This window comes from Pteronotus mesoamericanus, unplaced genomic scaffold (assembly GCF_021234165.1).
Source record: "Pteronotus mesoamericanus isolate MK-2021 breed Mesoamerican mustached bat unplaced genomic scaffold, CSHL_Meso_final contig_116, whole genome shotgun sequence".
NCBI classification, from domain to species: domain Eukaryota; kingdom Metazoa; phylum Chordata; class Mammalia; order Chiroptera; family Mormoopidae; genus Pteronotus; species Pteronotus mesoamericanus.
Window position 1 is genome coordinate 10,996,073 of NW_026555027.1, and position 12,450 is coordinate 11,008,522.

General features: G+C 46.1%; 1 protein-coding gene across 13 annotated transcripts in view; it reads left to right on the forward strand.

The window, feature by feature from the left end:
- The window catches only part of PCNT (pericentrin), a 111,656-nt gene that overhangs the window by 45,660 nt on the left and 53,546 nt on the right, over window positions 1-12,450 (forward strand). For 12 of the 13 annotated variants that reach the window (XM_054579336.1, XM_054579400.1, XM_054579354.1 and 9 more), the window contains 4 exons: window positions 6,322-6,468; window positions 7,633-7,784; window positions 9,747-9,907; window positions 10,121-10,359. In XM_054579336.1, coding sequence (XP_054435311.1) covers window positions 6,322-6,468; window positions 7,633-7,784; window positions 9,747-9,907; window positions 10,121-10,359 — 699 coding nt within the window. The remainder of the gene's footprint in view (window positions 1-6,321; window positions 6,469-7,632; window positions 7,785-9,746; window positions 9,908-10,120; window positions 10,360-12,450) is intronic. The other variant, XM_054579373.1, reaches the window with a different exon arrangement.

The following is a 12,450-nucleotide window of genomic DNA, read 5'->3' on the forward strand; positions in this document are numbered from 1 at the left end:
GGTGTCTCAGACTCTATCGTTTCCTTTTTCATGGTGCCCACTGGCCTGCCGCCCTCCTACTGAAGAGTCTGACCTGCCGCTGATGTATTCCTACGCCTTTTATTTGTTTGTAACACCAAGAACCACACATGTTTTCAAGTTGCATGTCATTTATGTTCTTTGCTTAACAGATTTTACTTGTGTTGGCTCTTGTGTGGTGCTCCCAGGGCTTTGGGGGAGTATTTTTACAGTTGCGGTATCAGTTCAAAGGTGTTCTCTCTTTGCTCTGCTACTAAGATTGTGAGTGTTAGATACTCTTGAAGTGAGTGACCTTTTTGTCCAGCTTATTTTGCAAAAGAAAACAGTGGTGCTGATGGGAGCATGGGACATGCTGCTTCTGCCCCTATTTTATTTTAACATTTTATTGGGGAAAATTTCAGAATACACAGAAATAGAACAGCTTGGTAATCTGTGGCTAACCGTGGAGTACGTGGCAATCAGAGTGCATCAGCACCCCCTACCCCCAGTTATTTGAAGCAAATTCCAGATGTCATGTGTTTTCAGTATCTGTCTCTACCAAGTAAAGTCTTTTTCTCCCCAATGTAACATAACCATAATCCATTCTTACCTAAAAACTCAAGTTGGTTCTTAATCTCATCCCATGTCCAGCCCAAGTTGCAGTCTCTTCCTCTGAAGAGACACACAGGGTCCTGTTTGCACTGGGTCTGTTTTTATTGCCTCCTGGGGTGACGGCTAACATTTTCCCCCTATTCCCTGTAAACATGATTCAGGTCTGTGACTTGGTGCAAACACTTGTAAGTGGTGGCGTGTTCCTCTGTGGTCTTCCCCCTGGCTTTACCGCAAACAGGTATTACATAAAGCCTTCTGGGCGTTTCTTGGGATGCCAGGGTCGTTGTCCCTAAAATAGCAGGGACATGCTGTTCTTCCTCTGTGAATAGGTTTTATGTGGGTCATAAATATCTTTGCACCTGTTAGAAAAGCAGTGTCATTTATCAGAAGAGTTATTTAACTTGTGCGTGTGAGGTGATTGGATCACTCTTCAGGTTCCCTCCCTTTGGAGTGTGGTTGTGAGAAAAGTGCTCTGAAAAAGTAAGCTCGGTTTCCTTTGCTCAGAGATGTGCTTCCGTGAGGGACTCTCCCTTGGGTGGTAACACCAGGCAGGGTCTGGAAAGAGAAGGAAACCATAATGTGACCAGTACCGATTGCTCAAGGCAATTTCATCTTTTCTTGGTAAAAACACACAAAAAAGAACATCTGTTTATATGACAATTTTTGAAAATTTTGAGAACCTACGGTCAGTTTAGATAGAGTTTGGATGTCTTTAATTCATTATCATTTGAGTTTATTTTTGTTAGTATGTTGGTGTTCTTTGTGCAATGCTACTTATTTTTCCTTCTTCAGGCATCTCTATTGTGTTTTCTTAATGATTTATATGTATTTGACATTTTCCCTCAACTTCTGTGGATATTTAGAAAAACCTAAGAATAACTTGTAATAAACACCTTTCTCTTAATATTGGCCTTACCATTATTAGACTATGGCAAATCAAACAGAATTTTATGCAAGTCTGGAACTAGAAATGATTGTCTATAAAAGGGGTCTGATGGGTGGGTCCTCTCCTGGGTCAGACCTTCTTTGATCTTGTCCCGTCATGTCAGGGGTGGGGCCGGCCTAAAGACGTGCACTTCTGCTCAGTGTCCGAAGCCGTCCCGGAGTACCGGGCCTCCAGGGCAGCACACGGGGTACTGTCCGCAACCTCTCCTGAGTGTGCCTTAGCCACCCTCCCTCACTCTCAAAACGCCCTCACCAGGCGCCTGCATGTCTCCCGTGGCCTCCGTTGTGTACACGTCTGTAAGGATTTGCTCCGGGCCTGGGGGCGCCCTGGGCAGGATGGACACGCAGTGTCCCCACTGCTCCTCACAGGCGGATAGTTGGGACAGGTGCTTTGAGTTGGCTGCTCATCTGCCTCAAATATCTTGTTAGATATTTGCTGTCTTGTTAGACTTCGTGTGTCTCTGTCAACTGCCTTAAAACCCTTCCTGAAACAAAATGAAGGTTAAAAAATAAGCGATGTGCTTAGCTTCCAGCTGCCCTTGGGAATTGCGGCTCTGCATCAGGGGGCAGGTGAGGAAGGGGCCTGACATTATCCAGGGTTGGTTCTTTGGTTTTTCATCTTTCCTAGCCAGGGATCCATGGAGATCCTAACCTCAAACAGAAGGTTGCCTTTCCCTGTTTTTATATATTAGGCTTATATGAAAATTTTTTTTTGCCTCAAGAACATGATCTGTGGCTCAGAAGAGTTTCTGAAGAACCATGTACGTAGCCCCTTGCCTCTCTCTTACCCAGAGCATTCAGTGGGTGGTGGTGAGCACGCAGGTTTGCCCTTTGGACCTGCTCGCTGAAGGTGCTGAGGGAAGCACCCCAGTGCCCATGCCAGAGTTCTGGGGCCCAGAGAGCTGACCCTCTATGACTCAGGTTCCAGTGTGACTATGGGTCATGATCTAGCATGTCCTGACGAGATTAGCCTTTTCTTGGGAATTTATGTTTTCTTATTTTTCCCAGGGTTCCTCTCGGTAGAGGAAATACTTCATGTGAGTTCTCTTTGGGGAACGGGAGCATGGCTCCTATCCTTTGGCTGTGGCCCTGCGATCTGTGGGGCTGGCTGGTGCTGGGGTTTTGTTCCCATATTCACTGGCATCTGTGGTCAAACCCGGTTACTCTCAGGCCTGCAGTGCCCCTCCTAGCCTTGCGTGACCTGTGGTGTGGTATAAGTGAGACAGTGAAGTGCTTTGCAGATTTGGCAGTTTCATAACTCAGAAATTGTGCTTGAGTCCTTCTTTTTAAAGGATTGGAATTAACTCTGTTTCAGGAGAAAAAGTTTATAAAAATGGTCTGTGTTAATCCACAATGGTGTGATTGTAGTGTTTTGCCATGCAGGCCCTGTTCTCTGATCATTGTCGTTGAGGTAGGAACCCAGAGCCAACAAACAGTGGCTCATAGGTTTTTGTGAGCAATAACTTGACTTCTGTGTGTGTCATTACTGTGAAAACATGTGGAATAGGGTGATCTCCAGAATTGACATATGTCCATGTGTAAGGTCAGAGCTTGGTGTCAGCCTTCTTCCTCCTCGTTCAAGCAGGGCGCCCTGGTACCTGTGGAGTCCGAAGCACCGCACCCAGCGCTCTCGGCTGAGTGGGGAGAGGAGGAGGAGTGGCAGTGGCTCTGGGTCAGGAGGCCGAGCTGCTGACCTGCCAGTCTGAGACGGTGCTGGAGGTGCTGGGGTTAACAGCGATCTGTTTTATTGCTCTTCTTTCTCATATGCGAAGTGATTAAGAAAATTTTAGCCTAAATTAATTTTGATATGCGAAATAAAACAAACTTTTCATTGTCTTAGAAACAGACTTTTCTAGGCAACTTTTAAAATTTATTTTTATATTTAAATTGGTTTAAATATTTTAATGTTAAAAATATAAATTATATATTTAAATTTATAATTTAAATTTCTTTTCTGCTAAGAAATTGTCACATATTTTAAATCTGAGAAAGTTTGTCTTATTGCCTTGCTGTGGTGACTCAGCATCAGGCTCATCAAGGCTCTTCTTGTTTTTGTTTTTTGTCTTATCCTCACCTGAGGACATGCTTAGGGGAAAGGAGAGAAGACGACAGAGGGAGAGAAACACCAACTGGCTGCCTCTCCCCCACCCCACCTCATGCACCCCAACCAAGGAGTAAACCCATGACCTTTCAGTCTAGGGGACAACTCCAACCAACCCATGCACATCAGCCAGAGCAAGGCTCTTCTTGTTTTAATGAACTGTTTTCACAGAAGGACCTCTGTGTAGGACCTTCACTTCTCATGATGACTTTTACTGTAGGTTTGTTTTTTAATGGCAGTTTTATTGAGATATAATCACATACCAGAAAAATCACAGTTATACATGTCAGTAGTTTTTTGTATATTCACCAAGTTGTGCAACTACAACTGCTGTCTAATTCCAGGACATTTGTATCACTCCCCACCCATGAGCAGTCTCGCCTCTCTCCTAGTCCCTAGTAACCACTAATCTACTTTCTGTTTCTTTGCCTTTTCTGGGCATTTTGTAGAAAATGTATCATATAATGTATGCCTTTTTGAGTTTTGTTTTTTCACTTAGCATAATGCTTTTGAGGTTCATGTGTGTTGGAGCATCTGTCGGTACTTGCTGTTTGCTTTCTGTGTATCTGAATGTCCCTTTTCCCTCAATCTTTTATTACTGCCTTCTTTTCAGATTTTCTTGATTTTTTTAAAAATAGTTTTGAGTTATTTTCTTAGTGCTTGCCCAAGGGATTACAGCGAACACCTTGTAACAATCTAGTTCTTATTAATACCAACTTAATGTTAACAGTTTAAAAAATTATTTTACATCTATAACTTCATTCCTCCCTCTCTCCTTTGTGCTAATGTTGTAGAAAGTACATTTGTATACATTTTATATTCATTGTTGCAGTTGTCTTTTAACTCAGGAGAAAAAAGAATTACCAACAAAAACTACATTTATCTTGTCTTTTATATTTACCTGTATAATTACCTATTAGTTCTTCATGTGGATTCAAGTTACTGTCCAGTGTCCTTTCACTTTAGCCTGAAGAACTCCCTTTAGTATTTCTTTCAGAGCATGTCTCTTAGTGATGAATTCTTAGTTCTTATTTATCTGGCAGTATTTTAAGTTCTCCCTCATTTTGGAAAGATAGTTTTCTGGATACAGGATTCTTGGGTGACAGTCTTTTTCTTTCAGCACTTTGAATATGTCATCTCACAGTCTCTTGACCTCTGGTCTATGATGAGAAGTCAGTTGGCTGTTACTGAGAATCCCTTGTGTTGAGTTGCTTCCCTCTTGCTGCTTCAAGATTCTTTGTCTCTTTCAACAGTTTGCTTATGATGTGTCAAGGTATGGATATCTCTGAGTTTATTGTACTTGGAATTCACTGAGTTTATATGTGTAGATTCATATTTTTTTCATCAAATTTGTGAAGATCTTGGCCCTTTTATTTTCAAGTATTCTTTCTGCCCCTTTGGCTTTCCCTGCTCCTCTGGGATTCCCGTTGTGTGTATATTGGTCTTTGATGGTGCCCCACAGGCCTTTGAGGCTCTACTTTTCTTCATTCTTCTTCTTTCTGTTCCACAGATTGACCTGTCTTCATGTTTGCTGATTCTTCTGCCCACTTGAATTGGCTGTTGACCTCCTCTAATGATATTTTCATTTGAGTAATTCTACTTTTCAGCTCCAGAATATCTATTTGGTTTCTTTTATGATTTATCTTCATTGTGAGAGGCTCAGGTTGGATCATGTTGTCAGGGCTCGGGCCAGCAGTTAACAACTGTGCCTCAGCTTTCCCTCCTGCTTGTGCAGAGCTGCAAGGTGAGGGAGAGGTAAGGGTGCAGCCTCATCTTAGGTCCCTCTGGGCATGTGCATAGCCCTGCACATGCTCATGCCATCTAAATTCCCAGGTGTACCTTGGGGCTTTTTAAAGCACCCTGTTGATGTAATTTCCTAGAGTTTCCTTTTATTTTTTTTTTGGTCAGCCTCTTTTAGCAGCAGCTGTTATGACAGCCTCAGGCCCCGTGTTGTTAAGTAGTTGCTGCTGATTGTGACACATGGTTTGATGATAGCATTGTAGACACAGAAGTACTCTGCCTGAGGTCAAATAAAGAGCAGCTCCGAGAATGGAGCGTTTCAGTGAACTCCTGGGCAGATCAGTGACTGACAGCTGCTGGGGTGGCATCTTGGGGGAGCGCTAACCTCCCCCAGTGGCTGCTGGCCTGCTGCTTTCAAGACGGTCCCTGGGATTGAAGTGATGGGATTAGTGGGGTTCAAATACCCCAAAACTTGCTGCTCAGATGGATATCCAGCCTTTGTTTTCAATAAACACATTGGGTTATTGTGAGCCTCTCTTAATTTCCACAGCTCTGAAGAAGTTGATTTTGACATTTTTGCCGATGTTCCCCCGAGTGCTTTTGTTTCTTATTTAAACACTTTTTATTTAAGAAGAAACAGGGTTTATTTTTTTAAAACGAAGGAACTTAGATTTCTACATGTTTTGGATTTTGATGGTCATGATGCCTTCTTGATGGAGAATTTCTTAATGTGACCATTTGGGAAATGCGTGTTTGCTGTAGGTAGTGGCATTGGCCCTTTTGATCACTTTTTTTTGGCACAACACACTATGAATTAATACGTATTTGTTGAATGAACTAAGTTCTAGTGAATAGCAGAGAAATGAAACAAACATAAATTTGTACCTTAATGGCATTGTTTTGTTCTTAATCATGCTTTTGTACAGGGTGAATTTGAACTTGAAAAGAAAGCTGCTTTGCATGAAAAAGAGGAGAGGCACAGACTGGACTGTGAGCGGGTACAGTCCGTTCACCAAAAAGAGAAGGAGTCTTTGTCTCTGCAGCTTCAGGAGAAGAGCAACCAAATTCTGCAGGTGTGTGGATATGCCTTTGTTTCTTAGTACTCTTTTTGTATGTGCTAAAATATGCATACCATGAAAATGTCCATTTTAACCATTTTTAAATGTATAATTCAGGGGCAGTAATCACACTAGCACTGTTGTGCAACCATCACTACCATCCTTTTCCAGAGTTTACCATTTTCCCAAACTGAAACACTGTCCCTGTTAAACACTCCCCATCCCCCTCCCCCAGTCCCTAGCACTTAACCATCTACGTTCTGTCTCTATGAATTTGAAATGTGAAATCAAACAGTATGTGTCCTTTTGTGACTGGCTCATTTCACTGAGATTAATGTCCTCCGGATTCATCCATGTTGTAACCAGTGTCAGAATGTCCTTCCTTTTTAAGGCTGGACATTCCTCTGGATGTATGTTGATATAAGAACTCTTCAAACCTGTAGAGAATTTTTTTTACTTTTTTTTTTATTCTCATCCAAAGATAAGTTTTCATTGCTCAGGGTTGGGGGCGGGGTAGGAGGGCTGGGGGAGACTGAGAGAGAAACATCGATGTGAGAAACATCAGTTTCTCACGTGCCTTCTCTTACATGCCCTGGCTGGGGAGTTACCCACAACTTGCGCATGTCCCCTGACTGGGAATCAATTCTTTTGCCCCCCATGGGGAGGACGCCCATGTTCTCGGCAGTAAACCAGACTGTGCTGCTGTTGGCCATGCGCTCAGGGACTCAGGTTGCTGTATTGCTGGAAGGCACTCATTACTTTCAGCTTCTCAGGTGACCCAGGAACCTGTGGTAGCTGGTGCCGCCTTCCCACCCCACCCACTGAGACACTGCGATCATTGACTTTTTTGAGAGAAATTTGTCATACTGATCTTCAGTTTTCTGGCAACTCATTTTTATTCTGAATGACCAGAAAAGAGATTTTGTTTGTGAGAATAGTCTGTGGTGAATTGGCTCCCCTCCCCCTCAGGGCCGGCAGGCTGGGAGGTCGTGTATTCCAATTCTATAGGCAGAGAGTAATGGAGCAAAGACTGTATTAATACTTAATACTGTTCACCTTTAATCACTACCTTATTTGTTTTTTGTCATGTTTTTATTAAGTTGGATGATGAAAGTTATGGTGAAAGCTCCATATAGAAGTTTATTTTTAACTAAAGCTTTAACAATTTTTCCTCAACAGCTGGAAGACCAAATTGCATCCTTACGTCGTGAGATAGAAGAGTGCCATTCAGAACTGGAGACATTACAGCGAAGGCGGGACAGGGAGAACCAGGAAGGCACCAACCTCATCTCAATGCTCAAGTCTGATGTGGACCTGTCTCACAGCGAAAGGTCAGCACCCTCCTCTGTCACTGCCCCCTGAGCACATGTTGATGTTTGGGGGAGGGGACCCTTGTGCTGCATGATTCTCATCATTTAAAAAGATTTTAAACAGTGAGAAAAGTACTGAGTAATGTCCAGACACCTGCATACCCACCACTATGGAATTAAGAGGAGGATATGAAGAAGATTACATGAAAAAAAAGCCTCACATTTTGCTAAACTACAAAATTGATGCTATAGTGCAGGCACAGTTAGCCATCTGTCCCTTTGTCCTTTTCGCTTGGGGGTCTCATTTTAGAAACAGTTTTTTACTCTGATGCTACACAGATTTTTCCCCCATATTTCATCTCGGTTTTAGTTTTGCTTGTCCTATATGTTAGTCTGGAGTGCCTCTGGAACTGTTTAGTTTATTTACATCCAATGTCAGGAAATTCGTTTTTGTCTGTCTGAGCAGATGCTCAGTGTCCCACTTGTGGACATGCCTTTTTTCTGGGCCTCTTCATCTGTGCTGTGCCCAACAGCTTCTCTCTGCCCAGGGTCTTCTCTGGTTGTCCTGCACGGACCTCGAGGGTAAAGAGGGACCAGGTGGGGTGGACCGGCCTGGCTTCTTCCTGAGCTTGAAGTGTGGGATCCATGTCTTTCTCACTAAACAGAGTCCCCACCAGGCCTTGTTTCATTCTTTTGAAAGCATTATAATTGTCTGTGAAGATGTGCATGCTTTTCCAGCACTTGTTTGTAGCAACTGTGTTTTGATGTGGACTCCTCAGTTACCTGGAGTCACTAAGGTGGGTGCAGGGTGCAGTGTGGCAGGCTCTGTGGCCAGCAGCTCTGCTTGTGGTACACGAGGGACATGGGAGGAGGCAAATGATCCCTAGATGTTTGGAGATATGTCCAGCCAGGTGAGAAGCACCTCTAGGTGACTGGACACCCAAAAGGGTTTGGCATATTTGGGGAGCATCGTAGGAACCAGGGGTTGGCATGGCCTGGAAAGGCTGTGAGGAGGAGGTGGGGCCGACTTTGAGGGAGCCTTCTGGCATTTTCTCTCAGCAGAGCCAGCACTTGCCCTCCCTGACCCACTGTCTCTATGGTTATTCTCTTACCTTTTTCTGCATGGTAACCTCAGGGTCCTCGCACATCCTGTGCCCACCCGTGTCCTTGGTAACCACCTATAGGGAGGGTCCTGGGCAACATCCAGGAAGCTGTTAGGCCCCCCACCCCCCAGGGATTTTGTGCTTCATGCAGTCTGCCCACTGTCCTCTCGCCTCTCCTCACACCTCCTGCATGTGTCCCTCACTGGGAGTGATAGCTCTGGGAGGCGCAGCTCTTTGCTTCTTTTGCTCAGTGGTGTCTCATGCTGGGAGTCCTGCCTGTGTGGGGCCCTTGGTAGGGAGTGTGCTTGTGAACAGGTGGGAGTGGCCAAGCCCATGTCCCGCCCACTTTGGCCTCCTGTGGCCTGTCTGGCTTGCACACGAGCTGTAGCAGTTTGCCTGTAGCTACATCCTAGGCAGAATCAGGACGTAGACCAGCTGGATGGGCTGGTCTGGAAGGGTACAACTTGGACATAGGGTGCCGGCTGAGTCCTGGTCCTGTGAAGAATGAACCTCACCAGCCTTTGTAGTATGTGTGGCCCCAGGGAGAGGCATGGGAGAGCCTCCATGCACTTGGGCTGTGGGTCAGGCGTGAATAGATGACTCATGAAGGGCAGGGCCCTGAGGGTCAGGGAGGCTGTGCCGTGGGGATGGGTGGGATTTGTGCGCCTGAGGGGTGAACAGCTGCGGGGACAGCTCTACGGGAAGCCCTTGCCCTGTGCTGGTCGGCTGGAGACCGACTCCAGGGAAACATGCTTGAATGAACAATAACAGCATATTTTAAAGATGAGCAGCAGCAGCAAGGTCCTCTCCACTCCTGTTGCAAAGCCACCCAGCCAGGGTCCAGGCTGAAGGTTGTCACCCTTTGTGCTTCCCTCTCCAGGATAGCTCTCCAGGAGGCCCTGCGGAGGCTGCTGGGCCTGTTTGGAGAGACACTGAAGGCTGCCATCATCATGAAGGGCCGGATCAGTGAGCGTGTGGGGCTCTGCCTGGAGGATGAGAGCCCGCCCAACACGAGGCTGGGGGGCCAGTCCCCATCTGCAGGTGAGCACTGGACGGGGCGCGTGCAGCCCCAGGCCTGGGTGCCACCTACCCCCCGGGGCTGTGCCCTTCCTCCTACTAGCGTTGGCGAGCCCACTTCTTGCTGAAATGGGGTACTGTCCATAGTGACGTGGGCATGCTCATTCCTGGTGCTCAGGTTGGGTCATTGTGCAAGTTTCTATGTGGTGCAGGCCTCTGTTTTTGCTCTCTTTGTAGCGCCAGCACTGGATGAGATGTGGCCTGGGCCTGATGTGGCCCTGACAGAGCTGGATAAAACTTTGACTGAATGCACTGAGATGTCTTCCATGGCAGAGATCAGCAGCCACATCTGCGAAAGCTTTTTCATGAGCCCCGAAAGCACACTGGAGTGTGAGCAGCCCGTCAGAAGCATCTACCGGAGCCTTAGCCTGGCGGTGGACAGCCTCCTGGAGATGGTTCTGGACTCCTCCAAGCAGGTGCGACATGGCCCACTCGCCACCCATAATTTGCTCTGTGGCCCCATTCTGGCCCCAGTACTGATGTTCTGCCTCAGGAAAGGGCAGTGGGTGGATGAGTACGTAGGTCGGATAGACTGGTGGACTGTCTTCATTAGCGTTTCTGATTCTCACCAGCCCTGCAGGGTGTGGATGGACACTTTGGTTCTCCAGGTGGACCCGGCCTCTCTCTATGCTCTCCTGCACCTGGTGTTTGGGGTCAGAAACTGTTGATTCTGGTGCTCATACCCCCCCTTACCTCCCCTTCCTCTGCCACTCAGGTCACCATCTTCCTCTGAGGGTCCCCTTGAGGAGAAGTCTTATTTTCTGAACCAGAGTTCTTGAGGTAGTGGACTTGCTGTGAATGAAAAATAAAGCCTCAGCATTCTTAACTTAGATGATGTATGATTTAGCCCACGTCTACTTTTCTTTTTCTTTCATTTTTAAAAAAAATCCTCACCCAAGGATATGTTTATTGATTTTAGAGAGAGAGGAAGTGGAGGAGAGAGAGAGAGAGAAACATTGATATGAGAGAGAAACATCAATCAGTTGCCACTCGTACACACCCCAACCAGGTATTGAACCTGCAGCCTAGGTATGTGACCTGACCAAGGATCAAACCCGCAACATTTTGGTGTATGGGACGATGCTCCAACCAACTGAGCCACCTGGCCAGGGTTCTGCTTTTCATTATGTACTATTTTAATTTCACATTCAATATATTTATATTCAAAGATTATCACTGAAAAGGGGGATTATTTTTGTTAACCCTTTCAGGACATTTTAGATAATTAGGAGACATGTTAAATAGGGATAAGTGAAAGCAGTAGATTCTTTTTTCTCCAAAGTTTGCCCTGTTAAAAAATAAGCACTTGTATATGAAGCTTTGCTTTTCATATCTCAGAAATACTTGAGTGATTTTCCTTCCTCAAGGCAGGTGGGCAGAGCAACAACGTCAAGACCTGAGGTCTCTTTCTCATGCCCCCAGCTGCCTTTTCCTCTTTCACCTCCCCCACCCGCTTTTTTTTTTTTGAAAACCTGGACAGACTTGGGCAAAGTGCAACAAACAAATCATCAGGTGCTTTTGTTTGTGTCCCCTGCCCCCCAAATGTCATTACATGGAAACACGCCCTTCTGTGGGTATCTGGCATATGCAGGTGTCACTGGGCTGTAGCCTCAGCATGGTGTTTGACTATGTCCTTGCCTTTCATGGGCCCACTCTTGCTTTTCCTGTGTCCTGCTCCCTAGAAGTTTACCACATGGAGTACGTTCCACAGGGAGGTGGGCCATCCCCACAGCAGGGGGGAAGCGGGCTGTGTGGGAGGTGGGGTGAGTGGAGCAGAGTCTGTGGGAGGCAGGCAGGGCAGTGGCAGGAGGGGAGAGGGGCCTGTTCAGGCCAGGTTCAGTGATGGGGCTGCCTGGCGGCTATTGGGCAGGGTCAGGTGTTCTGAGAGGACAGAAGCTGTGAGAGGTGGCTCATGGCAGAACATGAGAAGAGGCAGCGTTGGGAGCTGTTTTCAAGATAGTCAATAGATTTTATTAGCAGCTGAGTTGCATCAAGTACATAGGATGGCCCAGACTAGGTGCTGAGTTGTCTGTCTGGACAGCTGGGAGTAGTCATCTTGAATTCAGAGAAAAATTAGGGCCCCTCAGTCTGTAGATGGCCTAGGATCCTCAGAATGGACACACCTACCAGAGGAGCCAGCGAGGAAGGGAAGACTGGGGCCCAGGACTGGGGCAAGAAATAGGGGCATCCAGAAAGGCTTGGGAGGCCTCGTGGTGACTAGTCAGGGAGGTGGAGACCTCAGGTTGCCTGTCCATTGTGGTGACCCTTCTTCCCACCCTGTGGCCTTCCCCATTTTCCTCTCTAACTGTGGAGCTGGTCACTCCTCCCTGCCCAGGTGCCATGCTCTCAGTGGTCATGTGTCTTTAACAGTGTTGCCATGTGGAGACACGTGTATCGATGGTTAGTAAGTGCATGAGTCTGGTTGGTGCTGTGTAGGCAGAATTGTTTGTTGTTGAAAATTTGCTGAATGAGCAACTTTATTTACTAATTAACATAACAGTGAATAT